The sequence below is a fragment of the Agelaius phoeniceus genome, unplaced genomic scaffold, assembly GCF_051311805.1.
Source record: "Agelaius phoeniceus isolate bAgePho1 unplaced genomic scaffold, bAgePho1.hap1 Scaffold_453, whole genome shotgun sequence".
Classification (NCBI taxonomy): Eukaryota; Metazoa; Chordata; class Aves; order Passeriformes; family Icteridae; genus Agelaius; species Agelaius phoeniceus.
In genome coordinates, this window is record NW_027510018.1 from 33,547 (window position 1) to 58,190 (window position 24,644).

General features: G+C 45.3%; 2 protein-coding genes across 5 annotated transcripts in view; one reads left to right on the plus strand and one right to left on the minus strand.

Moving 5' to 3' along the window:
- The window catches only part of LOC129118917 (ATP-dependent DNA helicase Q4), a gene marked incomplete at its 3' end in the record, with an annotated part of 41,349 nt that extends 27,464 nt beyond the window's left edge, over window positions 1–13,885 (minus strand). The window contains exons 1-4 of the mRNA XM_077173242.1: window positions 13,674–13,885; window positions 10,994–11,027; window positions 6,775–6,854; window positions 390–530 (exon numbers count right to left, since the gene is read on the minus strand). Of these exons, the coding sequence (XP_077029357.1) occupies window positions 390–530; window positions 6,775–6,854; window positions 10,994–11,027; window positions 13,674–13,853 (435 nt within the window). The remainder of the gene's footprint in view (window positions 1–389; window positions 531–6,774; window positions 6,855–10,993; window positions 11,028–13,673) is intronic.
- Window positions 13,886–14,984: 1,099 nt separating this feature from the next.
- LOC143693242 (leucine-rich repeat-containing protein 14-like) lies at window positions 14,985–20,511 on the plus strand. Of its 4 annotated transcripts, none has more exons than XM_077173246.1 (3): window positions 14,985–15,038; window positions 17,742–18,042; window positions 19,727–20,511. In XM_077173246.1, the coding sequence occupies exons 2-3, from the start codon at window positions 17,750–17,752 to the stop codon at window positions 20,358–20,360; spliced, it is 927 nt and encodes a 308-aa protein (XP_077029361.1). In that variant the 5' UTR covers window positions 14,985–15,038; window positions 17,742–17,749; the 3' UTR covers window positions 20,361–20,511. The 4 variants fall into 4 exon arrangements, with proteins under 4 accessions (XP_077029361.1, XP_077029359.1, XP_077029360.1 ...); XM_077173244.1 differs by lacking the exon at window positions 14,985–15,038 and adding an exon at window positions 16,032–16,373; XM_077173245.1 differs by lacking the exon at window positions 14,985–15,038 and adding an exon at window positions 16,415–16,731.
- The last annotated feature ends 4,133 nt before the right edge of the window (window positions 20,512–24,644 follow it).

Below are 24,644 nucleotides of genomic sequence, written 5' to 3' on the forward strand. Positions count from 1 at the left end.
TTTTGGGATCTCTGATTTTGGAGGGTCCCTCATTTTGGGGTTTCAAATTTTGGGATTCTCCAACTTTTGGGATCCCAAATTTTGGGATTCTCTAATTTTGGGATTCTCCAATTTTGGGATCCCAAATTTTGGGTTTCTCCAATTTTGGAATTCCCCATTTTTTGGGTTTCTCCAATTTTTGGGATCTCTGATTTTGTCTTCTCCAACTTTTGGGGCTCCCAAATTTTGGGATTCCCCAACTTTTGCTGCCTCAGCTTTTTGGGTTTTCCCCTCATTTTGGTCTCTCTCATTTTGGGGCCGTTTCCCAAATTTTGGGATCCCAAATTCTGGGCCAAGCCCCGCCCCCAAGCCCCCCCTTGGCCAATCCCATTTCCCCATTTCCTCCTGACCTTCCCAGTTGCTCCCAGTTTGGTTTTGAGTTTTTTGCCATAAATTTGGGAAATTCCCGCCCGGGGCTGCCGGGCCCGGCCCCGCCCGGGGCCTTTGGGGGCTCGGTTCAGGTGGGAGCCCCAAAACCCCAAATCTTCCTCCTGCAAAGGGAGAAAATCACAACATTCCAACAGAAAATACTCAAAAAATGCAAAAATCCCAGGTCAAAATCCCCAAATCCCTAAAAAAATCCCAGCCCAGAATCCCAAAAAATCTCACAAAGAAACCCCAAAAATTCCCAATTCAAAATCCCCAAAAAATCCCCAAAAAATCCCCCAAAGATCCCCCAAAAATCCCCCAAAAATCCCAGCCCAGAATCCCCCAAAAAACCCCAAAATCCCCTCAAAAAAACCCCCAAATCCCCAATCCCAAATCCCAGAAGCTCCCAAAAACCCCAAAATCCCAAAAAATTCCATCCCAAAATCTCCCAAAAATCCCCCAAAAATCCCAAAAATTCCCAATTCAAAATCCCCAAAAATCCCCCCCAAAAAACCCCAAAATCCCCTCAAAAACCCAAAATGAGGAGCAGGTCCTGAACCCCAAAAACCCCAAAAAATCCCAAAAAACCCAAACCCAACCCCCCCCAAAAAAATCCCCCAAATCCCCAAAATTCCAGCCCAAAATGCAAAAAAATTCCCCCAAAAAATCCCAGCCCAGAATCCCAAAAAATCTCCAAAATCCCAAAAATTCCCAATTCAAAATCCTAAAAAATCCCCCAAAAATTCCAAAAATTGCCCCAAAAATCCCCAAAACCCAGAATCCCAAAAAATCTCCCAAAAATCCCAAAAGATCCCCAAAAAATCCCAAAAATCCCAGCCCAAAACCCCAAAAAACTCCAAAAATCCCAGCTCAGAATCCCCAAATCCCAAAAAATTCCCAATCCTAAAATCCCAAAAAAACCCAAAATCCCAAAATCCCAACAGATCTGCTCAAACACGGGGCAGAATGGCCAAAAAAATCCCCAAAATCCAACACAAAACCCCCAAAAAATCCAAAAATCCCAGCCCAGAATCCCCAAAAAATCCAAAAATCCCAGCTCAAAATCCCTAAATCCCAAAAAGATCCCAAAACCCCAAATCCCCCCCAAAAAACCCCCAAAACCAAAATCCCAAAAATTCCCAAATCCCAAAAATCCCAGCCCAGAATCCCCCCAAAAACCCCAAAATCTCCTCGAAAAAACCCAAAAATTCCCCAAATCCCAGCTCAGTCTCCAAATCCCAAAAATACCCCAAAACCCAGAATCCAAAAAAAACCCCAAAACCCCAAAACCCCAAAATTCCCGAATTCCCAAAAATCCCAGCCCAAAATCCCCAAAAACCCCTCAAAAAATCCCCCAAAAATCCCCCCCAAAAAGCCCCAAATCTGCTCAATCCCTACCCCCAAAAATCCCCCAAAAACCCCAAAAAATCCCAGCCCAAAATCCCCAAAAATCTCCCAAAAATCCCATCCTAAAATCCCCAAAATTCCAACCCAAAATCCCAGCCCAGAATCCCAAAAAGTCCCCAAAAAATCTCCCCCAAAAATCCCCCAAAAAATCCCCAAAAATCCCAAAAATTCCCAATTCAAAATCCCCAAAATCCCCCAAAAAACCCCAAAATCCCCATAAAAAAACCCCAAAATCCCCAAATGTGGAGCAGGTCCTGAACCCCAAAAAATCCCAAAAAACCCAAAAAATCCCCCCCAAAAATGCCCCAAATCCCCAATCCCAAATCCCAAAAAATCCCCAAAAAATCTCCCAAAAATTCCCAATTCAAAATCCCAAAAATCCCCCAAAGATCCCAAAAAATCCAAAAAAAAAATCCCAAAACATCTCCCAAAAATCCCCAAAATTCCCACTTCAAAATCCCAAAATCCCCAAAATTCCATCCCAAAATCCCAAAAAATCCCCAAATCCCAAAGAAATCCCAGCCCAGGATCCCAAAAAATCCCCCAAAATCCCAGCCCAGAATCCCCCAAAAAATTCCCAAAAAATCCCCCAAAAAACCCAAAAAATCCTAAAATTCCAAAATCCCCAAAAATCCCCAAAAATCTCCCAAAAAATCCCCAAAATCCCAAATGAGGAGCAGGGACTGAACCCCAAAAACCCCAAAAAATCCCAAAAAACCCAAAACCCCCCAAAAATGCCCCAAATCCCCAATCCCAAATCCCAGAGGTTCCCAAAAACCCCAAATCCCAAAAATCCCCAAATCCCAAAATCCCAAAAAATCCCAACCCAGAATCCCAAAAAAATCCCCAAAAAATCCCCCCAAAATTCCCAAAAATTCCCAATTCAAAATCCCAAAAAATCCCCCAAAAATTCCACCCCAAAAATCCCAAAAAATCTCCCAAAAATCCCAAATGAGGAGCAGGTCCTGAATGCCAAAGAATCCCAAAAAAACCCAAATGCCCCAAAAATCCCCAATCCCAAATCCCAAAATCCCAAAAATTCCAAATCCCAAAATCCCAAAAATTCCATCCCAAAAAAATCCCAGCCCAGAATCCCAAAAAATCCCCCCCAAAAATCCCAAAAATCCCCAAAAAATCCCCCAAAAAATTCCCAATTCAAAATCCCAAAAAATCCCCCAAAAATCCCAAAAAAAATCCCCCAAAAATCCCCAAAAAAATCCCCCAAAAAATCCCCCAAATCCCCAAATGTGGAGCAGGGACTGAACCCCAAAAACCCCAAAAAATCCCAAAAAACCCAAACCCCCCAAAAATGCCCCAAATCCCCAAAAATCCCAAATCCCAGAAGTTCCCAAAAACCCCAAATCCCAAAGCCCCCAAATCCCAAAAAATCCCAGCCCAGAATCCCAAAAAATCCCCAAAAAATTCCCCCAGAATCCCAAAAATTCCCAATTCAAAATCCCAAAAAATCCCCAAAAATCCCAGCCCAGAATCCCAAAAAATCCCCAAAAAAATCCCCCCAAAATCCCAAAAATTCCCAATTCAAAATCCCAAAAAAACCCCAAAAATCCCAGCCCAGAATCCCCCAAAAAACCCAAAATCCCCTCAAAAAACCCAAAAAATCCCAGCCCAGAATCCCAAAAAAATCTCCCAAAAAAATCCCAAAAATCCCAAAAACTCCCAATTCAAAATCCCAAAAAAATCCCCCAAAAATTCCAATAAATCCCCCCAAAAATCCCCCCAAAAATCCCAAAAAATGCCCCAAAAAAGTCCCCAAAAATCCCAAAAATTCCCAATTCAAAATCCCCCAAAAAAACCCCAAAAATCCCAAAAAATGCCCCAAAAATCCCAGCCCAAAATCCCAAAAATCCCCAAAAATCCCAAATGAGGAGCAGGGACTGAACCCCAAAAACCCCAAAAAATCCCAAAAAACCCCAAACCCCCCAAAAATGCCCCAAATCCCCAAAAATCCCAAATCCCAGAGGTTCCCAAAAACCCCAAATCCCAAAATCCCAAAAAATCCCAGCCCAGAATCCCAAAAAATCCCCAAAAAAATCCCCCCAAAATCCCAAAAATTCCCAATTCAAAATCCCAAAAAATCCCCCAAAAATCCCCCCAAAATCCCAGCCCAGAATCCCAAAAAAATCTCCCAAAAAATCCCAAAAAAATCCCAAAAATCCCAAAAATCCCCAATTCAAAACCCCAAAAAAATCCCCCAAAAATCCCAAAAAATGCCCCAAAAAAGTCCCCAAAATCCCAAAAATTCCCAATTCAAAATCCCCAAAAAAATCCCCAAAAGTCCCAAAAAATGCCCAAAAATCCCCAAAAATCCCAAAAATCCCCAAATCCCAAAGAAATCCCAGCCCAATTTTGGGGTTTTTTTGGGGGTTTTTTGGGGTTTTTGGGGTTTTTGGGGTTCATCACCAGCTCCTCCTTTGGGGTTTATTTGGGGTTTTTTGGGGTTTATTTTGGGTTTTTTTAGGGTTTATTTTGGGGTTTATTTGGGGTTTTTGGGGTTTATTTTGGGGTTTTTAGGGTTTCTTTTGGGGTTTCTTTCGGGTTTATTTTGGGGTTTATTTTGGGGTTTATTTTGGGGTTTATTTTGGGGTTTTTGGGGGTTTATTTTAGGGTTTATTTTGGGATTTTTTAGGATTTTTTTGTGTTTTATTTTGGGTTTTATTTTGGGATTTTTGGAGGTTTATTTGGGGTTTATTTGGGGTTTTTGGGGTTTTTTAGGGTTTATTTGGGGTTTATTTTGGGGTTTTTTGGGGTTTTTGGGTTTTTTGGGGTTTTTTTTAGGGTTTATTTGGGGTTTTTTTTAGGGTTTTTTTGGGGTTTATTTTGGGGTTTTTTGGGGTTTTTTTAGGGTTTATTTGGGGTTTACTTGGGGTTTATTGGGGTTTTTTTAGGGTTTTTTTGGGGTTTTTTTGGGGTTTATCTTGGGGTTTATTTTGGGTTTATTTGGGGTTTTTTGGGGTTTATTTGGGTTTATTTTGGGGTTTCTTTTGGGGTTTATTTTGGGGTTTTTGGGGTTATTTTGGGTTTTTTGGGTTTATTTTGGGGGTTTTTTTTGGGTTTTTGGGGTTTATTTTGGGGTTTATTTTGGGTTTTTTAGGGTTTATTTTGGGTTTATTTGGGGTTTATTTTGGGGTTTTTTTGGGGTTAATTTTGGGATTTTTGGGGGGTTTTGTGATTTTTAGGGTTTTTTTTCAGGTTTATTTTGGGGTTTTTTGGGGTCTATTTTAGGGTTTATTTTTAGGGTTTATTTTGGGGTTTTTTGGGGTTTTTTGGGGTTTTTGGGTTCCTCACCTGCTCCTCCCTTGGGGTTTATTTTAGGGTTTGTTTTGGGGTTTTTTGGGGTTTATTTTGGGGTTTTTTAGGGTATCTTTTGGGGTTTATTTTGGGTTTTTTGGGGGTTTTTTTAGGGTTTATTTGGGGGTTTTGGGGGTTTATTTTGGGGTTTTTCTGGGGTTTATTTTGGGGTTGATTTTGGGATTATTTTGGGGTTTCTTTTGGGGTTTATTTTGGGGTTTTGGGGGTTTATTTTGGGGTTTATTTGGGGGTTTTTGGGTTTTATTTTGGGGTTTTTTTGGGGTTTATTTTGGGTTTTTTTGGGGTTTATTTTGGGGTTTTTTGGGGTTTATTTTTGGGGTTTTTTTTGGTTTATTTGTGGTTTTTTTGAGGCTTTTTGGGTTCATTTTGGGGTTTATTTTGGGGTTTCTTTAGGGTCTATTTTAGGGTTTATTTTTAGGGTTTATTTTGGGGGATTTTGGAGTTTACTTTGGGTTTATTTTGGGGTTTTTTAGGGTTTCTTTTGGGTTTATTTTGGGATTTATTTGGGGTTTTTTGGGGTTATTTTGGGTTTATTTTGGGGTTTTTTGGGGTTTATTTTGGGGGTTTTTTAGGGTTTATTTTGGGGGATTTTGGAGTTTACTTTGGGTTTATTTTGGGGTTTTTTTGGGGTTTTTTGGGTTTTTTTGGGGGTTTTGGGGTTTATTTTGGGATTTTTTGGGATTTTTTGGGTTTATTTTGGGGTTTTTCTGGGGTTTATTTTGGGGTTTTTTGGGTTTATTTTTAGGGTTTATTTGGGGTTTTGGGGTTTCTTTTGGGGTTTTTGGGTTTATTTTTTGGGATTTTTTAGGCTTTATTTTGGGGGGTTTTTTTGGGTTTATTTTGGTTTTTTGGGGGTTTATTATGGGATTTTTTTGGGATTTTTTGGGGTTTATTTTGGGGTTTTTGGGATTTTTCTGGGTTCAGTTTTGGGGTTTTTTGTGGTTTATTTTGTGGTTTTTGGGTTTATTTTGGGGTTTCTTTTGGGGTTTATTTGGGTTTATTTTGGGGTTTTTTGGGGTTTTTTTTAGGGTTTATTTTGGGTTTATTTTGGGATTTATTTTGGGGTTCATCACCTGCTCCTCCTTTGGGGTTTATTTTGGGGTTTTTGGGGTTTATTTGGGTTTCTCTTGGGATTTTTTGGGGTTTATTTTGGGGTATTTAGGGTTTATTTTGGGGTTTTTTAGGGTTTCTTTTGGGTTTATTTTGGGGTTTTTTTGGGGGTTTTCTGGGGTTTATTTTGGGGTTTATTTTGGTTTTTTTGGGTTATTTTGTGTTCCTGACCTGCTCTCCCTCTGGGGTTTATTTTGGGTTATTTTGGGGTTTATTTTGAGTTTTTTGGGGTTTATTTAGGGTTTATTTTGGGGTTTATTTTGGGGTTATTTTGGGGTTTTTTGGGATTTTTTAGGGTTTATTTAGGGTTTATTTTGGGGTTTTTTTAGGGTTTTTTTTGAATTTTTAGGGTTTATTTGGGGTTTATTTTTGGGGTATATTTTGGGTGTATTTTAGGGTTTATTTGGGGTTTATTTTTGGGATTTTTTGGGGTTTATTTTTGGGTTTATTTTGGGTTTATTTTTGGGGTTTATTTTGGGGTTTTTTAGGGTTTTTTAGGGTTATTTTTGGGGTTCTCACCTGCTCTCCCCGCTCTGTTCCCATCCCCGCTCTCTCCCGGCTCTGGCAGCGTTTGAGCTCCCGGTACTGACGGTACAGCCCTGGGAAATGGGGAAAAAATGGGAAAATTTGGGGAAATTTGGGGAAAAATGGGGAAAATTTGGGAATTTTGGGGGAAATTGGGGAAAAATGGGAAAAAAATGGGAAAAAAATGGGGAAAAATGGGGGAAAAATGGGGAAAAAATGGGGGAAAAATGGGGGAAAAATGGGGAAAATGGGGAAAATGGGGAAATGGGGAAATTTGGGAAAAATGGGGAAAAATTTGGGAAAAAATGGGGAAATTTGGGAATTTTGGGGGAAATTGGGGAAACAATGGGGAAAAAATGGGGAAATTTGGGGGAAAAATGGGGAAAAATGGGGAAATTTGGGAAAAATGGGGAAAAAAGGGGAAATTTGGGAAAAAATAGGAAAATTTGGGGAAAATGGGGAAAAATGGGGAAAAAATGGGGGAAAATGGGGGAAAATTGGGGAAAATTTGGGGAAAAATGGGGGAAAATGGGGAAAAATGGGGAAAAAAGGGGAAAAAATGGGGAAATTTGGGAAAATTTGGGGAAAATTTGGGTAAAAATGGGGAAAATGGGGAAAAAATGGGGAAAATTTGGGGGAAATTGGGGAAAAATGGGAAAAAATGGGGAAAAAATGGGGGAAAATGGGGGAAAAATGGGGGAAAATGGGGAAATTGGGGAAAAATGGGAAAAATGGGGAAAAATGGGGAAAAATGGGGAAATTTGGGGAAAATGGGGAAAAATGGGGAAAAATGGGGAAAAAAAGGGAAATTTGGGAAAAATGGGGAAAAATGGGGAAAATTTGGGGAAAAATGGGGAAAAATGGGGAAAAAATGGGGAAATTTGGGGAAAAATGGGGAAAAATGGGGAAAAAAGGGGAAAAAATGGGGGAAAAATGGGGAAAAATGGGGGAAAAATGGGGAAAAATGGGGAAAAAATGGGGAAATTTGGGAAAAATGGGGAAAAAATGGGGAAAATGGGGAAAAATGGGGAAAAAATAGGGGAAAAATGGGGAAATTTGGGAAAAATGGGGAAAAATGGGGGAAAATGGGGGAAAAATGGGGAAAAAATGGGGAAAAATGGGGAAAAATGGGGAAAAAATGGGGGGAAAAATGGGGAAATTTGGGAAAAATGGGGAAAAATGGGGAAAAAATGGGGAAAAAATGGGGAAAAAATAGGGAAATTGGGAAAAATGGGGAAAAAAGGGGAAATTTGGGAAAAATTGGGAAAATTTGGGGAAAAATGGGGAAAAAATGGGGAAAAATGGGGAAAAATGGGGGAAAATGGGGAAAAATTGGGGAAAATGGGGGAAAATTTGGGGAAAAATGGGGGGGAAATGGTGAAAAATGGGGAAAATGGGGAAATTCTGGGGGAAATTGGGGAAAAATGGGGAAAAAATGGGGAAAAATGGGGAAATTTGGGGAAAATGGGGGAAAATGGGGAAAAAAAAGGGGGGAAAGTCTTGGATAAATGGAGAATTTGGGGGGAATTGGGGAATTTTGGGGGGAATTTGGGGAAAATTGGAGAAAAATTTGGGGAAATTGAGGAAAATTTGGGGGAAATTGGGGGAAAAATGGGGAAATTTGGGAGGAATTTGGGAAAAAATTGGGGAGAATTGGAGAAAATTTTGGGGATTTTGGGGGAAAATTAGGAGAAATTTGGGGAAAATTTGGGGAGAATTGGAGAAAATTTGGGAATTTTGGGGAAAAATTGGGGAAATTTGGGGGGATTTGGGAAAAATTGGGGAGAAATTGGGAAAATTCTGAGGGGAAATTGGGAAATTTGGGGGAAAACCTTGGAAAAATGGAGAATTTGGGGGGAATTTGGGAAAAATTGGGAATTTTGGGGGAAATTTGGGGAATTTGGGGGAGAATTGGAGAAAAATTTGGGAATTTTGGGGAAAATTGGAGAAAATTTGGAGAAATTGAGGAAAATTTGGGGGAAAAATTGGGGAATTTTGGGAGGAATTTGGGAAAAAATTGGGGAGAATTGGAGAAAATTTTGGGGATTTTGGTGAAAATTAGGAGAAATTTGGGGAAAATTTGGGGAGAATTGGAGAAAATTTGGGAATTTTTGGGAGGAAATTGGAGAAAAATTGGGAATTTTTAGGGGGAAATTGGGGAATTTTGGGGGACATTTGGGGGGAATTTGAGGAAAATTTGGGAATTTTTGGGGAATTTTGGGAGGAAATTGGGAAAAATTTGGGAATTTTTAGGGGGAATTTGAGAATTTTGGGGGAATTGGGGAAAATTCTGGGGAGAATTGGAGAAAATTTGGGAATTTTGGGGGAAATTGGAGAAAAATATGGGGAAATTTGGGGGGAATTTGGGAAAAATTGGGGAATTTTGGGGTAAATTGGGGAAAATTGGGGAATTTTGGGAGGAATTTGGGAAAAAATTGGGGAGAATTGGAGAAAATTTTGGGTATTTTGGGGGAATTTGGGAAAATTTGGGGAGAATTGGAGAGAATTTTGGGGGAATTGGAGAAAAATTTTGGGGGAAATTTGGGAAAAATTTGGGAAAAAATTGGGAATTTGGGAAAAGTTGGGGAATTTGGGGAATTTTGAGAAAATTTGGGGGGAATTTGGGAAAATTGGGGAATTTGGGGAATTTTGAGAAAAATTTGGGGGGAATTTGGGAAAAATTGGGGAATTCTGGAGGGAATTTGAGAAAAATTTGGGGGAATTTAGGAGAAATTTGGGAAATTTTGGGGAGAAATTTGAGGATTTTGGGGAATTTTGAGGGGAATTGGGGAAATTTTGGGGAGAATTTGGGAGATTTTGGGGAAATTTGGGAGAAATTTGAGGATTTTGGAGGGAATTTGGGGAAATTTGATAAAAATTTGGGATTTTTGGGGAGAATTGGAGAAAAACTGGGGAAATTGGGGAAATTGGGAATTTTGGAAAATTTGGGAAATTTGGGGGGCATTTAGGGAAAATTTGAGAATTTTGGGGAATTTGGGGGGAATTTAGGGAAAATTTGGGAATTTTGGGGATAATTTGGGGAAAATTGGGAATTTTGGGGGAATGTGAGAAAAATTTGGAATATTAGGGGAATTTGGGAATTCTGGGGAAATTTTGGGACAATTTGGGAATTTTGAGGAGAATTAGAGAAAAATTTGGAATTTTGGGGGGAATTGGGGAAAAATTTGGCAATTTTGGGGTAAAAATTGGGGATTTTGGGTTCAAATTTGGGGATTTTGGTTTAAAATTTTGGGTTAAAAATGGGGATTTTGGGTCAAAAATTGGGGATTTGGGGTAAAATTTGGAGATTTTGGGGAAAAATTTGGGGATTTTGGATTTCAAATTTGGGGATTTTGGGTTCAATTTTGGGTAAAATTTGGGGATTTGGGGATAAAAATTGGGGATTTTGGGTTCGGATTTGGGGTTAAAATTGGGGATTTTGAGTAAAAATTGGAGATTTTGGGTTCAATTTTGGGGTCGATTTTGGGATGAATTTTGGGGATTTTGGAGTCGATTTTGGGGTAAAATTTGGGGATTTTGGGGTTAATTTTGTGAATTTTGGGGTTAAAATTGGAGATTTTGGGTGGAAATTTGGGGTGGAAATTTGGGGTTAAAATTGGGGATTTTGGGGTAAAATTTGGGGATTTTTGATTGAAATTTGGGGATTTGGGGTTGAAATTTGGGGATTTTGGTTTAAAATTGGGGATTTTGGGTTAAAATTTGGGGATTTTGGGTTAAAATTTGGGCATTTTGGGGTTGAAATTTGGGGGTTTTGGGTTCAAATTGGGGATTTGGGGTTCAGATTTGGGGTAAAATTTGGGGATTTTGGGGAAAAATTTGGGGATTTTGGGATTCACATTTGGGGATTTTGGATTCAATTTTGGCAATTTTGGGTAAAATTTGGGGATTTTGGGGTAAAAGTTGAGGATTTTGGGGTAAATTTTGGGGATTTTGGGGTTAAAATTGGGGATCTTAGGGTAAAATTTGCGGTAAAAATTGGGGATTTGGGGTTAAAATTGGGGATTTTGGGTAAAAATTGGAGATTTTGGGGTCGATTTTGGGGTCAATTTTGGGGTCAATTTTGGGGATTTTGGGTTGGATTTTGAGTTAAATTTGGGGATTTTGGGTGAATTTTGGGGTCGATTCTGGGGTGAAATTTGGGGGTTTTGGGGTCGATTTTGGGTTAAATTTTGGGGTTTTTTGGGGCACTCACTGCGCGTTTCCTCCGGAGCCTCCTCGATGTCGGCCTGGGGGGGGAAAAATCCCAAAAAATGAAAAAATTTGGGAATGGCCCCAAAATCTGGGCCAGGGGAAGCCTTTGGGGATTTTGGGGTTTTTTGGGATTTTTGGGGGGAAATTTGGGCCTTTTTGGGCTTTTTTAGGGGAAATTTGGGGATTTTTGGGGGCCTTTTTTTAGGGGAAATTTGGGGTATTTTGGGGGGTTTTGGGGCCTTTTTAGGGGAAATTTGGGGTTTTTGGGGGCCTTTTTTTAGGGAAATTTGGGGTTTTTGGGCCCTTTTTGGGGGAAATTTAGGGTTTTTTGGGGCCTTTTTGGGGCCTTTTTTAGGGGAAATTTGGGTATTTTTGGGGCCTTTTTAGGGGAAATTTGGGGTTTTTTGGGCCTTTTCTTTAGGGGAAATTTGGAGGGTTTGGGGGCCTTTTTAGGTGAAATTTGGGGGTTTTTGGGGCCTTTTTAGGGGAAATTTGGGGCTTTTTGGGCCTTTTTTAGGGGAAATTTCGGGTTTTTTGGGGCCTTTTTTGGGCCTTTTTTTAGGGGAAATTTGGGGGCGTTTGGGCCCTTTTTGGGACCTTTTTTAGGGGAAATTTGGGGGTGTTTGGACCTTTTTTAGGGGAAATTTGGGGTTTCTTGGGCCCTTTTAGGGGAAATTTGGGGTTTTTTGGGGCCTTTTTGGGGGAAATTTGGGGTTTTTTGGGGCCTTTTTGGGGGAAATTTGGGGTTTTTGGGCCCTTTTGGGGGGAAATTTGGGGTTTTTTGGGGCCTTTTTGGGGGAAATTTGGGGTTTTTGGGGCCTTTTTGAGGAAAATTTGGGGTTTTTTGGGCCTTTTTTTAGGGGAAATTTGGGGTTTTTTGGGCCTTTTTTAGGGGAAATTGGGGGATTTTTGGGGCCTTTTTGGGGCCTTTTTTAGGGGAAATTTGGCGTTTTTGGGGGCCTTTTTAGGGGAAATTTGGGGGTTTTGGGGCCTTTTTTAGGGGAAATTTGGATTTTGGGGCCTTTTTAGGGGAAATTTGGGGTTTTTTGGGGCTTTTTTGGGCCCTTTTTGGAGGAAATTTTGGGTTTTTTGGGCCCTTTTTGGCGCCTTTTTAGGGGGAAATTTGGGGGTTTTTTGGGGCCTTTTTTTAGGGGAAATTTGAGGCTTTTTGGGCCTTTTTTATGGGAAATTTGGGGTTTTTTGGGGGCCTTTTTAGGGGAAATTGGGGTTTTTTGGGCCGTTTTTAGGGGAAATTTGGGGGTTTTTGGGGCCTTTTTGGGCCTTTTTTTGGGGGGAAATTTGGGTTTTTTTGGGCCTTTTTTAAGGAGAAATTTGGGGGTTTTGGGGGCCCTTTTTGGGGGAAATTTGGGGGGTTTTGAGCCCTTTTTAGGGGAAATTTGGGGTTTTTTGGGGTTTTTTATTTGGGGTTGGGTTTGGGGATTTTGGGGCTTTTGAGGCTTGGAATTTGGGAGATTCGGGGCTTTTTCATGGGATTTGGGGTTTTGGGGGATTTTGGGGGAAGTTTGGGGGGGATTTGGGGTTTTTGAGGGGATTTTAGGGTTTTTTGGAATTTTGGGGGGATTTTTGGGGATTTGGGGCTTTTTTCTGGGATTTCTGGGGTTTTGGGGGGATTTGGGGCTTTTGGGGGGATTTTTGGGGGGGGATTTGGGGTTTTTGGGGGAATTTTGGGGTTTTTTGAAGGTTTGGGTGTTTTTTTAGGGTTTTGGGGTTTTTCTAAGGATTTTGGGCTTTTCTTGATTTTGGGATTTTTTGGGGAATTTGGGATTTTTTTTTGTGGTTTTTTTTGGGGGGAATTTGGGGTTTTTGGGGATTTCGGTTTTGTATGGGATTTTTGGGGGTTTTGGGGTGGATTTGGGATTTTTGGGGAGATTTGGGGTTTAGTTGAGATTTGGGAAATTTTGGGGGATTTTGGGGTGGAATTTGGGGGGAATTTGGGGTTTTTGGGAGGGATTTGGGGTTTTTTGGGGATTTGGGGATTTTTGGGGGAATTTAGGGGTTTTTATTGGGGATTTTTGGGGGATTTGGGGTTTTTGGGGAGGATTTTGAGTTTTTGGGGGAATTTGGGCTTTTTTGGGTGAATTTGGGGGGTTTTGGGGGGAATTTGGGGTTTTTTGGGTGAATTTGGGGGGGATTTGGGGTTTTTGGGCTTTTTTTGCCTTAGGTTTTCTTAGATTTGGGGGATTTTTAGGGATTTGGGATTTTTAGGGATCTGGGGCTTTTCTTTTTGAGGATTTGGGGTTTCTCTGATGTTTGGATTTTTGGGGGTGCATTTGGGGATTTTTTGGGGGGATTTTGGGGGTATTTGGGTTTGGGTTTTTTTTTGGAATTTGGGGTTGTTTTGGAAGAATTTTCTGGTGGGAAATCCAATGGAAAAGTTTTGTTATGGAAAAGAAACCCCAAAACCCCTGCAAAGACCCCCCTGAGGCTCCTCTTATTCTGAGCCCCCCAAATCCCCCCCGACACCCCAAAAATGGCCCCAAACATTCCGGGGACACCCCAAAAATCCCATAAACCAAAAACTTCCATTCCAGGGACCCCCAAAACCACCTCAAGGACCCCAAAACCACCCCAAGGTCACCCCAAACCCGCCCCCCACCAATCCCGGGGTTCCCCACAGGAATTTTCCCCTCACGATTCCCCTGGCGGCCCCTCAGCCGCACCTGGCTGGGTTTGCGCTGCCGCTGCCGCAGGAATTCCGCTTCCCAGCGCTTCAGCAGCACCTTCAGCTCCTGCTGCCGCTCCATGGCCGCGGGATCGGGATTGGGGTCGGGGTTTGGGGTCGGGATTTGGGGTCGGGATCGGGATTTGGGGTCGGGGATCGAGGGAGGCTCCGAGGGCATCCCAGAGCCGCCTCAGAGCGAACCTCCCGCTCCCGCCAAGCGTCAGCCAATGGGAAGGCAGGGATTCGTGATTGACAGTGAATCGAGCCAATGGAAAGGCGGATCTAGAAGTGCCCGCCCTCCTAGCCTTGGACTAATGAGAATTAAATACCATATTGACAGACAGCTGTAAGAGCGAATTAAAAGAAAAGGATTCTGCCCCTAAGGAGGGTTTTGCCCGCTGATTGGTTGTCGCAAACAGCATACACGGAAGTAAACCTTCCGTAACAGCTGGGGGCCAATAGGGCCTGCGGGCGGCCGTGGGGGAAGGGGGGGCATGTGGATCAGGAATCAGGATTGGGACCGAGATTGGGGTCTGGGATCGGGATTAGGACCGGGATTGGGGTCGGAAATTGGGGTCGGGGATGGAGGGAGGCTCCGGGGGAGCCTCAGAGATGCCTCAGAGCGAACCTCCCGCTCCCGCTAAGCGCCAGCCAATGGGAAGGAAAGGATTCGTGATTGACAGTGAATCGAGCCAATGGAAAGGCGGATGTAGAAGCGCCCGCCCTTCTCGCCTTGGACCAATGAGAATTAAATACAATTTTGACAGACAGCTGTAAGAGCCAATTAAAGCAAAGGATTCAGCCCCTAAGGAGGGTTTTGCCCGCTGATTGGTTGTCACGAAGAACATACACGGAAGTAAACCTTCCGTACCAGCTGGGGGCCAATAGAGCCTGGGGGCGGCCGTGGGGGGGGGAAGTGGGGGGTGGGGCATGTGGATCGGGAATCGGGATAGGGACCGAGATTGGGGTCTGGGATCCGGATTGGGACCGAGATTGCGGTCTGGGATCGGGATTAGGACCGGGATTGGGGTCGGAAATTGGGGTCGGGGATAGAGGGAGGCTCCGGGGGGGCCTCAGAGACGCCTCAGAGCGAACTTTCCGCTCCCGCTAAGCGCCAGCCAATAGAAAGGCGGGTATTAGTGATTGACAGCGAATTGAGCCAATTGGAAGGCGGATCTAGAAGCACCCGCCCTTTCCCCTTGAACCAATGAGAATTAAATATAATATTGACAGACAGCTGTAAGACCCAATTAAAGAAAAAACGTCATCCCCTAGGGCGGGTTTTGCCCGCAGATTGCTTGTCACTAAGAGCATACACGGGAGTGGATCTTCCGGAAGGGCTGGGGGCCAGCGGAGGCTGCGAGTGGGTTCTGCGATATGGATCGGGAATCGGAATTGGGACCGGGACTGGGGGCGGAGTTCGGGATTAGGATCGGGATTGAGGTCGGGAATTGGGTTCGGGGATCGAGGGAGGCTCCGGGGGGACACCAGAGCCGCCTCAGAGCGAACTTCCCGCTTCCCACCAATGGGAAGGCAGGGATTAGTGATTGACAGCAAGATGAGCCAATGGGAAGGCGTATTAGAAGCTCCCGCCCTCCCGACTTGAACGAATGAGAATTTATTAAAACATTGACTGACAAATGTAAAAGCCAATTAAAAGAAAGGAGTACACCTGTAAGGCGGGTTTTGCCCGCTGATTCGTTGTCGCTAAGCGCAGACACGGAAGTGGGGCTTTCGTACGAGCTGGGGGCAGGCGGGGTCTGGGGCCGGGTGGTGAGTGGGGGGCTCGATGTGGATCGGGAATCGGGATTGGGACCGGGACTGGGGTCTGGGATCGGGATTGGGACCGGGATTGGGGTCGGGGATTAGGTGTTGGAGTCGGGAATCGAGGGAGGCTCCGAGGGGACCCCGGAGCCACCTCAGAGCGAACCTCTCGCTCCCGCTAAGCGCCAGCCAATGGGAAGGCAGGGATTTGTGATTGACAGCGAAATGAGCCAATGATAGGACGGATATAGAAGAGCCCGCCCGTCTCGCCTTACTCCAATGAGAATTTTAATAAGCATTGACGGGCAGCTGTAGAAACCAATTGAAATAAATGAATCCGCCCCTAAGGCGGGTTTTGCCCGCTGATTGGTTGTCGCAAAGAGCAGACACGGAAGTAAACCTTCCGTACGCGCTGGGGGCAGGCGGGGGCTGCCGGCGGGCAGTGAGTGGGTGGCGCCATGTGGATCGGGAATCAGAACTGGAGCCGGGACTGGGATTTGGGATGGGGATTAGGACCGGGAATGGGGTTTGGGATTGGGATAAGGACCGGGACTGGGGTCTGGGACCGGGATTTGGGGTCGGGATTTGGGGTAGGGATCGGGAATTGGGTTCGGGGATCGAGGGCGGCTCCGGAGGGACCCCTGAGCCGCCCTCAGAGCGAGCCTCCCGCTCCCGCCGAGCGCCAGCCAATGGGAAGGCAGGGATTCGTGATTGACAGCGAAATGAGCCAATGGGAAGGCGAATGGAGAAGCACCCGCCCATCTCGAGTTAAAATAATGATAATAAAATATTGATAGACAGCTATAAGAGCGAATTAAATTAGATGAACCCGCCCATAAAGCGGGAATAGTTCGCTGATTGGTTGTCACAACCAGCAGACACGGAAGTGAAGCTTCCGTACGAGCTGGGGGCCAACGGGGGCTGCGGGTGGGCGGTGAGTGGGTGGCGCCATGTGGATCGGGAATCGGGATTGGGACCGGGATTGCGGTCGGGAATTGGGTTCGGAGATCGAGGGAAGCTCCGCGGGGATCCCAAAGCTGTCTCAGAGCGAACCTCTCGCTCCTGCTAAGCGCCAGCCAATGGGAAGCCAGGAATTCGTGATTGACAGCCACGTGAGCCAATAAAAAGGCGGATCTAGAAGCGCCCGCCTGTTTCGATTTAAACCAATGAGAATTTAATAAAACATTGACTGACAGCTGTAAGAGCCAATTAGACGGAAGATATCAGCCTCCAAGGCGGGTTTAGCTCGCTGATTGGTTACCACTGCGAGCAAACACGGAAGTGGAGCTTCCGTAAGGGCTGGGGGCAGGCGCGGCCTGCGGGCGGGCGGTGAGTGGGGGGCGCCATGTTGGGGGGTCGCTCCGGTTCCCCCGCTTTTGGGGATCCCTGAGGGGACTTTGGGATAATTTGGGGATCCCTGTGCGAATTTCCCGATCCCTGGAAGGGGAATTTGGGGAACTTCCAGATCCCCGGGAGGAATTTGAGATCCTTGTGGGATTTTGGGGTATCCCGTGTGGGGTGGGGAAAGTCGGGACGCGCTGGGGGTTCCCTCACAACCGCCGCTATCTTGTCCCGGCTTTTCTTTGGGATCTCCTCGCATTTGGGGTTTCTCTGGAATTCTCTGGTTCTCCATCACCCAAAGGGTCCCCAAATCCCCACAGGCCCCAAAAATCCCGGCTTTTCTTTGGGATCTCCTCACATTTGGGGTTTCTCCACAATTCTTTGATCCCCAAAACCCCACAGCCCTCCCGAGACGCGCTGGGTGTCCCCTCACAACCACCGCCATCTTGTGCCGGCTTTTCTTTGGGATCTCCTCACATTTGGGGTTTCTCTGGAATTTTCTGCTTCTCCATCACCCAAAGGGTCCCCAAATCCCCACAGGCCCCCCAAAATCCAAATTTTTCTTTGGGTTACTTCGCATTTGGGGTTTCTCTGTAATTCTTTGATCCCCAAAACCCCACAGCCCCCCCAGAGACGCGCTGGGTGTCCCCTCACAACCGCCGCCATCTTGTCCCAGCTTTTCCTTGAGATCTCCTCACATTTGGGGTTTCTCTGGAATTCTCTGGTTCTCCATCACCCAAAGGGTCCCAAATCCCCACAGCCCCCCAAAATCCAAGTTTTTCTTTGGGTTACTTCGCATTTGAGGTTTCTCCGTAATTCTTTGATCCCCAAATTCCCACAGCCCCCCCAGAGACGTGCTGGGTGTCCCCTCACAACCGCCGCCATCTTGTCCCGGCTTTTCTTTGGGATCTCCTCCCATTTGGAGTTTCCCTGCAATTCTTTTTTCCCCAAATCCCCACAGCCCCCCCGATGGATTCCCTCCTCTTCCTCTGCGCCCGCCGCGTCGTCGCCCAGCGCCCTCTTCCCGCCCTTCCCGCCGATCTCCATCCCGTCCTCTTCCAAGCGGCGTTCCTGGACGGGAGGCCCCTGGTGCTGCGGGATTTGGTGGCCGCTTGGCCGTTCCCGGTGCTCAACTTCCAGCGGCTGGTGGGGCGCCGGGAGCTGCTGCGGGACCATCCCTGCAAGCTCTGCGTCCAGGCCGTCATCCTGGCCGTGGTGGCGCAGCTGCGGCGGCAGCTGGAGGAGCCCGGCCACGACGCCAGGTGGGTCCTGGGCAGCGCGGGGACGGGGGCGCCTCCGAGCCTGCGGCGCCTCCATCGCTCTGGGGGGGTCCTGCTGGGTTTCAATGGTTTCCTTCTTGTTTTTGATGGTTCCATCCCATTTTTGATGGTTCCTTGCCACTTTAGATGGCTCCTTCCTGGACAGTCCCATCCCATTTTTGATGGTTCCTTCCCATTTTTGATGATTTCTTGCCATTTTTGATGGTTCCCTCCTGTTGTTGATGGTTTCCTCCTGTTTTTGATGGTTCCTTGCCATATTTTATGGTTCTTTCCCATTTTTGATGGTTCCTTCTTGTTTTTGATGATTTCTTGCCATTTTTGATAGTTCCTTCCGGTTTTTGATGGTTCCTTGCTGGTTTTGATGGTTCTTTCCCATTTCTGATGGTTCCTTCCCATTTTGTTTTTGATGGTTTCTTGCCACTTTAGATGGTTCCTTCCTGGACAGTCCCATCCCATTTTTGATGGTTCCCTCCCGTTTTTGATGGTTTCCTGCCATTTTTGATGGTTCCTTCCAGTTTTTGATGGTTCCTTCCAGTTTTTGATGGTTCCTTCCCATTTTTGATGGTTCCCTCCTGTTGTTGATGGTTCCTTCCAGTTTTTGATGGTTTCTTCCCATTTTTGATAGTTCCTTCCAGTTTTTGATGGTTCCTTCCAGTTTTTGATAGTTCCTTCCAGTTTTTGATAGTTCCTTGACATTTTTGATGGTTTCCTCCCATTTTTGATGGTTTCTTGCCATTTTAGACGACTCCTACCTTGACGGTTCCTTCCCATTTTTGATGGTTTCTCCTTGGTTTTGATGGTTCCTGCCCATTTTTGATGGTTTCTCCTTGGTTTTGATGGTTCCTGCCCATTTTTGATGGTTCCTGCCCATTTTTGATGCTTTCTTGCCACTTTAGATGGTTCCCTAACAGTTCCATCCCGTTTTTGATGGCTTCTTTCTGTTTTCGATTGTTCCCTCCAGTTTTTCATGGTTTCCTTTTGTTTTGGATGGTTTCCTTCTTGTTTTTGATGTTTTTTTCCTGGTTTTGATAATTCCTTCCCATTTTTGATGGTTCCTTCCCATTTTGGATGATTCCTCCCATTTTTCACGGTTTCCTCCCGTTTTGGAGAGTTTCTCCATGTTTTTAATGCTTCAGTCCCATTTTTGATGCTTTCCTTCCCATTTTGGATAGGTTCTTCCTTTTTTTTTGATTGTTTTGTGCCATTTTTGATGGTTTCCTCCCGTTTTTGATGGTTTCCTCCAGTTTTTCATGGTTTCTTTTTGTTTTTGATGGTTTCTGCCCATTTTTGATGGTTCCTTGCCACTTTAAATGGTTCCTTCCTTAACAGCTCCATCTCGGTTTTGATCGTTTCCTCACGTTTTTGATGGTTCCTTCCCATTTTTAATGGTTTCCTTTTATTTTTGATGGTTTCTGAGCATTTTTGATGGTTCCTTCCCATTTTTGATGGTCTCCTCCCATTTTTGATGGTTTCATGCCACATTAGATGGTTCCTTCCTTGATGGTTCCATCGTATTTTTGATGGTTCCTTCCCTTTTGTGATGGTTCCTTTTTGGTTTTGATGGTTCTTTCCCATTTTTGATGGTTTCCTTCCATTTTCAATGGTTTCTTTCCTCCCGTTTTTGACGTTTCCTCCCATTTTGATGCCTCCTTCCCAAATTTTCCAGCCTACGCGTTCTGGACATCACCGGCCTCCCCGACTCAGCACCCGGCCGCGCTCCGGACGGGATGAGCGTCTGGTCGGGCACGGTGGCTTTGGCCAAGGCTTGCGTGGAGGTGTCCAAGCACCAGCGGGAATTCCAGCGGCGCGGATCCAAGCGGCACAAAGGCCGCTCCGGAGCTGCCACGGCCGCGGCCGCTCCGCAGCCCCCGGGCGTGGACGTGCACGCCGACCTGTTCGTCAACGGAACGTCCTACGGGATCCTGCGCGACGCGCTCCAGACCGGAGCCGCCGGCCCGCTGCGCCTCAAGTGCCGCGAGTTCCAAGCCGAGGAGCTCTCGGCGTCCGGGATCGTGGCTTTGCTGGAATCCTTGGACCCGTCCTTCCTGCGGAGGGTGGATCTGAGATTCAACAACTTGGGATTGACCGGGCTCTCGGTGATCCTGCCGCACCTCTCGCGCTTCCCGGAGCTGCGCAGCCTCAAGCTCCAGTACAGCAACGTGGACGTGCGGCGCCCCACGCCGGAATCGGCCATCGGGATCCGCTGCCTGGCCGGGCAGCTGGGAATGCTGCCCAGCCTCCGCGAGCTCAACCTGGGATCCTCCCGGCTCTCCGGGAACCTGCGCCAGATCCTCTGGTGAGCTCCCGGCGCAGCGGGGCCTGGCCGGGCCCTTCCCGCGCTCCCGGGGGATTCCCAAGGGTTGGGGGTCCCGGGGGTCTTTCCCAGCCTGAGTGATCCCGTGGTTCCAGGATTCCGTTATCCCCATGTTCCCATGATTCCCTTATCCCAATAGATTCCATTGTCCCATCATTCCATGATCCCAAAATTCAGTGATTCCAGGATTCTCCAAGGCTGAACTTTGCGATCTTGGAGATCTTCTCCAGTCTTAGTGACTCCATGGTTCCAGGATTTCATTATCCCAACATTCCCATGATCCCATCAGCCCAATATCTTATGACTCAACGATTCCACCATCCCATAATTCCAAGATCCCATAATTCCTTAATTTCAAGATTCCCAAAGGTTGGGTTTGATGGTCTTGGAGGTCTTCTCCAATCTTAATGATCCCACAATTCCAGAAATTCATCATCTCATTGTTCCCATGATTCCATTGTCCCAATAGCTCATGACTCAGTGATTCCATGATCCCATCATTCCAAGATCCCAGGATTCCCAAAGGCTGAACTTGGCGATCTTGGAAGTCTTCTCCAATCTTAGTGACCCCGTGATTCCAAGATGTTACTGTCCCAATATTCTGTTATCCTGAGATTTTATGATTCATCCATTCCATCATCCCATGATTCCACGATCCCACAATTCCAGGGGTCTCAGAGGTCAGGCTCGATGGTCTTGGGGGTCTTTCCCAGCCTGAGTGATCCCGTGGTTCCAGGATTTCGTTATCCCCATGTTCCCATGATTCCGTTATCCCGATTGTTCGTGACTCAGTGATTCCATTGTCCCATCATTCCAAGATCCCAAAATTCAGTGATTCCAGGATTCTCCAAGGCTGAACTTGATGGTCTTGGAGGTCTTCTCCAATCTTAGTGACTCCATGATTCCAGGATTTCATTATCCCAACATTCCCACGATCCCATCATCCCAATATTTTATGACTCAACGATTCCACCATCCCATAATTCCAAGATCCCACAATTCCTTAACTTCAAGATTCCCAAAGGTTGGGCTTGATGGTCTTGGAGGTCTTCTCCAACCTTAACGATCCCACGATTCCAGGAATTCATCATCGCATTGTTCCCATGATTCCATGGTCTCAATAGCTCATGGCTCAGTGATTCCATGATCCCATCATTCCAAGATCCCAGGATTCCCAAAGGCTGAACTTGGCGATCTTGGAAGTCTTCTCCAATCTTAGTGACCCCGTGATTCCAAGATGTTACTGTCCCAATATTCTGTTATCCTGAGATTTTATGACTCAACGATTCCATTATCCCATAATTCCACGATCCCACAATTCCAGGGGTCTCAGAGGTCAGGCTCGATGGTCTTGGGGCCTTTTCCAGCCTGAGTGATCCCATGGCTCCAGGATTCCCTTAATCTAATAGTTCCTGACTCAGTGATTCCATTGTCCCATCATTCCATGATCCCAAAATTCAGTGATTCCAAGATTCTCCAAGGCTGAACTTGATGATCTTGGAGGTCTTCTCCAATCTTAGTGACTCCATGGTTCCAGGATTTCATTATCCCAACATTCCCGTGATCCCATCAGCCCAATATCTTATGACTCAACGATTCCACCATCCCATAATTCCAAGATCCCACAATTCCTTAATTTCAAGATTCCCAAAGTTTGGGTTTGATGGTCTTGGAGGTCTTCTCCAACCTTAACGATCACACGATTCCAGAAATTCATCATCTCATTGTTCCCATGATGATTCCATTGTCTCCATAGCTCAATGACTCAGTGATTCCATGATCCCATCATTCCAAGATCCCAGGATTCCCAAAGGCTGAACTTGGCGATCTTGGAAGTCTTCTCCAATCTTTGTGACCCCATGATTCCAAGACGTTACTGTCCCAATATTCTGTTATCCTGAGATTTTATGACTCATCCATTCCATTATCCCATAATTCCACGATCCCACAATTCCAGGGGTCTCAGAGGTCAGGCTCGATGGTCCTGGGGGTCTTTCCCAGCCTGAGTGATCCCGTGGTTCCGGGATTTCATTTTCCCCATGTTCCCATGATCCCATCATCCCAATATCTTATGATTCAACGATTCCATCATCCCATTAATTCAAGATCCCAGAATTCCTTGGTTCCAGGATTCCCAAAGGTTGGTCTCGATGGTCTTGGAGGTCTTCTCCAATCTTAATGATCTCTTGATTCCATGGTTTCATTATCCCAATGTTCCCATGTTCCCACGATTGTGTTATCCCAATAGTTCATGACTCAGTGATTCCATGATCCCATAAATTCCATGATCCCATAAATTCCATGATCCCAGGATTCTCAGAGGCTGAACTTGACGGTCTTGGAAGTCTTCTCCAATCTGAGCCCCAAGATTCCAGGATTCCATTATCCCAACATTCACAAGGTCCCATGGTTCTGTTATCCCAATAGTTTCTGACTCAGCAATTCCATGATCCCAGAATTTCATGATCCCAGAATTCCAGGAGTCTCAAAGGTTGGGCTCAATGGCCTTTCCCAACCTGAGTGTTCCCATGACTCCGGGATTTCATTATCCCAATGTTTCCATGATTCCCATGTCCTGTTGTCCCTAACAGTTCATGACTCAATGATTCCATTATCCCATAATTCCAAGATCCCACAATTCCTTAATTCTAAGATGCCCAAAGGTTGGGCTTGATGGTCTTGGAGGTCTTTTCCAGCCTTAATGATCCCACGATTCCAGGAATTCATCATCTCATTGTTCCCATGATTCCATGGTCTCCATTGCTGTTGACTCAATGATTCCGTCATCCCATAATTTCATGATCCCATAATTCCTTGGCCCACAATTCCCAAGGTTTGGGCTCGATGGTCTTGGAGATCTTTTCCAACTTGATGATCCCAGGTTCCCATGATCCCATTATCCCAATAGCCCATGACTCCATGATCCCACAATTCCTTGATTCCAGGATTCCTAAAGGTTGGACTTGGTGATCCTGGAGCCTTTTCCGACCTCAATGGCTCCATGGCTTCGTAACTCCATGATCCCAGAATTCCATAACTCCAGAATTCCACGACTCCGTGATCCCGTTGTTTCACTACCACAATTCCTTGGCTCCATGATCCCATAATTCCATAACTCCAGAATTCCACGACTCCGTGATCCCATTGTTTCACTACCACAATTCCTTGGCTCCATGATCCCATAATCCCAGGATTCTCAGGGGTCAAACCTGATGTTCCTGGGGACCTTTCCCAACCTCAGTCATTCCACAATTCCACGATTCCTTGATCCCATAATTTGATGTTCCTCTAATATCAGACTGGATGTTCTTGGAGACCTTTCCCAACCGCAGCCGTTCCATAATTCCACAATTTGATTCCACAATTCCAGGACTTTCAATCCTTCAACTTGATGGTCTTGGAGAGCTTGGCCAACCTCAGCCATTCCATAATTTCATGATTGGATTCCACAATTCCATAACTCCATGATCCCATGATCCTCAGGTGTCAAACCTGATGGTGTTGGAGACCTTTCCCACCCTGAGTCATTCCATAATTCCATTATTTGATTCCACAATTCCATGACCCCATGATCCCATAATTCCATGATTCTCAAACCTGGAGTTTGATGGTCTTGGAGACCTTTCCCAACCTCAGCCATTCCATAACTCCATGATCCCATCATTCCCATAATTCCAGGATTTTTAGAGGCCGAACTCGATGGTCTTGGAGATCTTTCCACAACTTCAGCCATTCCAGAATTCCATTGCTCCATGATCCCATAATTCCATGATTTTGAAACCTTGACCTTGATGGTCTTGGAGTCCTTTCCTGACCTGAGTAATTCCATGATTCCATGACCCTGTAACTCCAAACTCCCAGGATTTTCAGAGGTCAAACTCGATGTTCTTGGAGACCTTTCCCAACCTCAGCCATTCCATAATTTCATGATTGGATTCCACAATTCCATAACTCCATGATCCCACGATCCTCAGATGTCAATCCTGATGTTCTTGGAGACCTTTCCCAACCTGAGTAATTCCATGATTCCATGACCCCGTAACTCCATAATCCCAGGATTTTCAGAGGTCAAACTCGATGTTCTTGGAGACCTTTCCCAAGCACGGTCATTCCACAATTGCACAAATGGATTCCACAATTCCATGACCCCATGATCCCATAATTCCATGAGTTTCAATCCTTGACCTTGATGTTCTTGGAGACCTTTCCCAACCTCAGCCATTCCATAACTCCATGATCCCATCATTCCAAAATCCCAGGATTTCAGAGG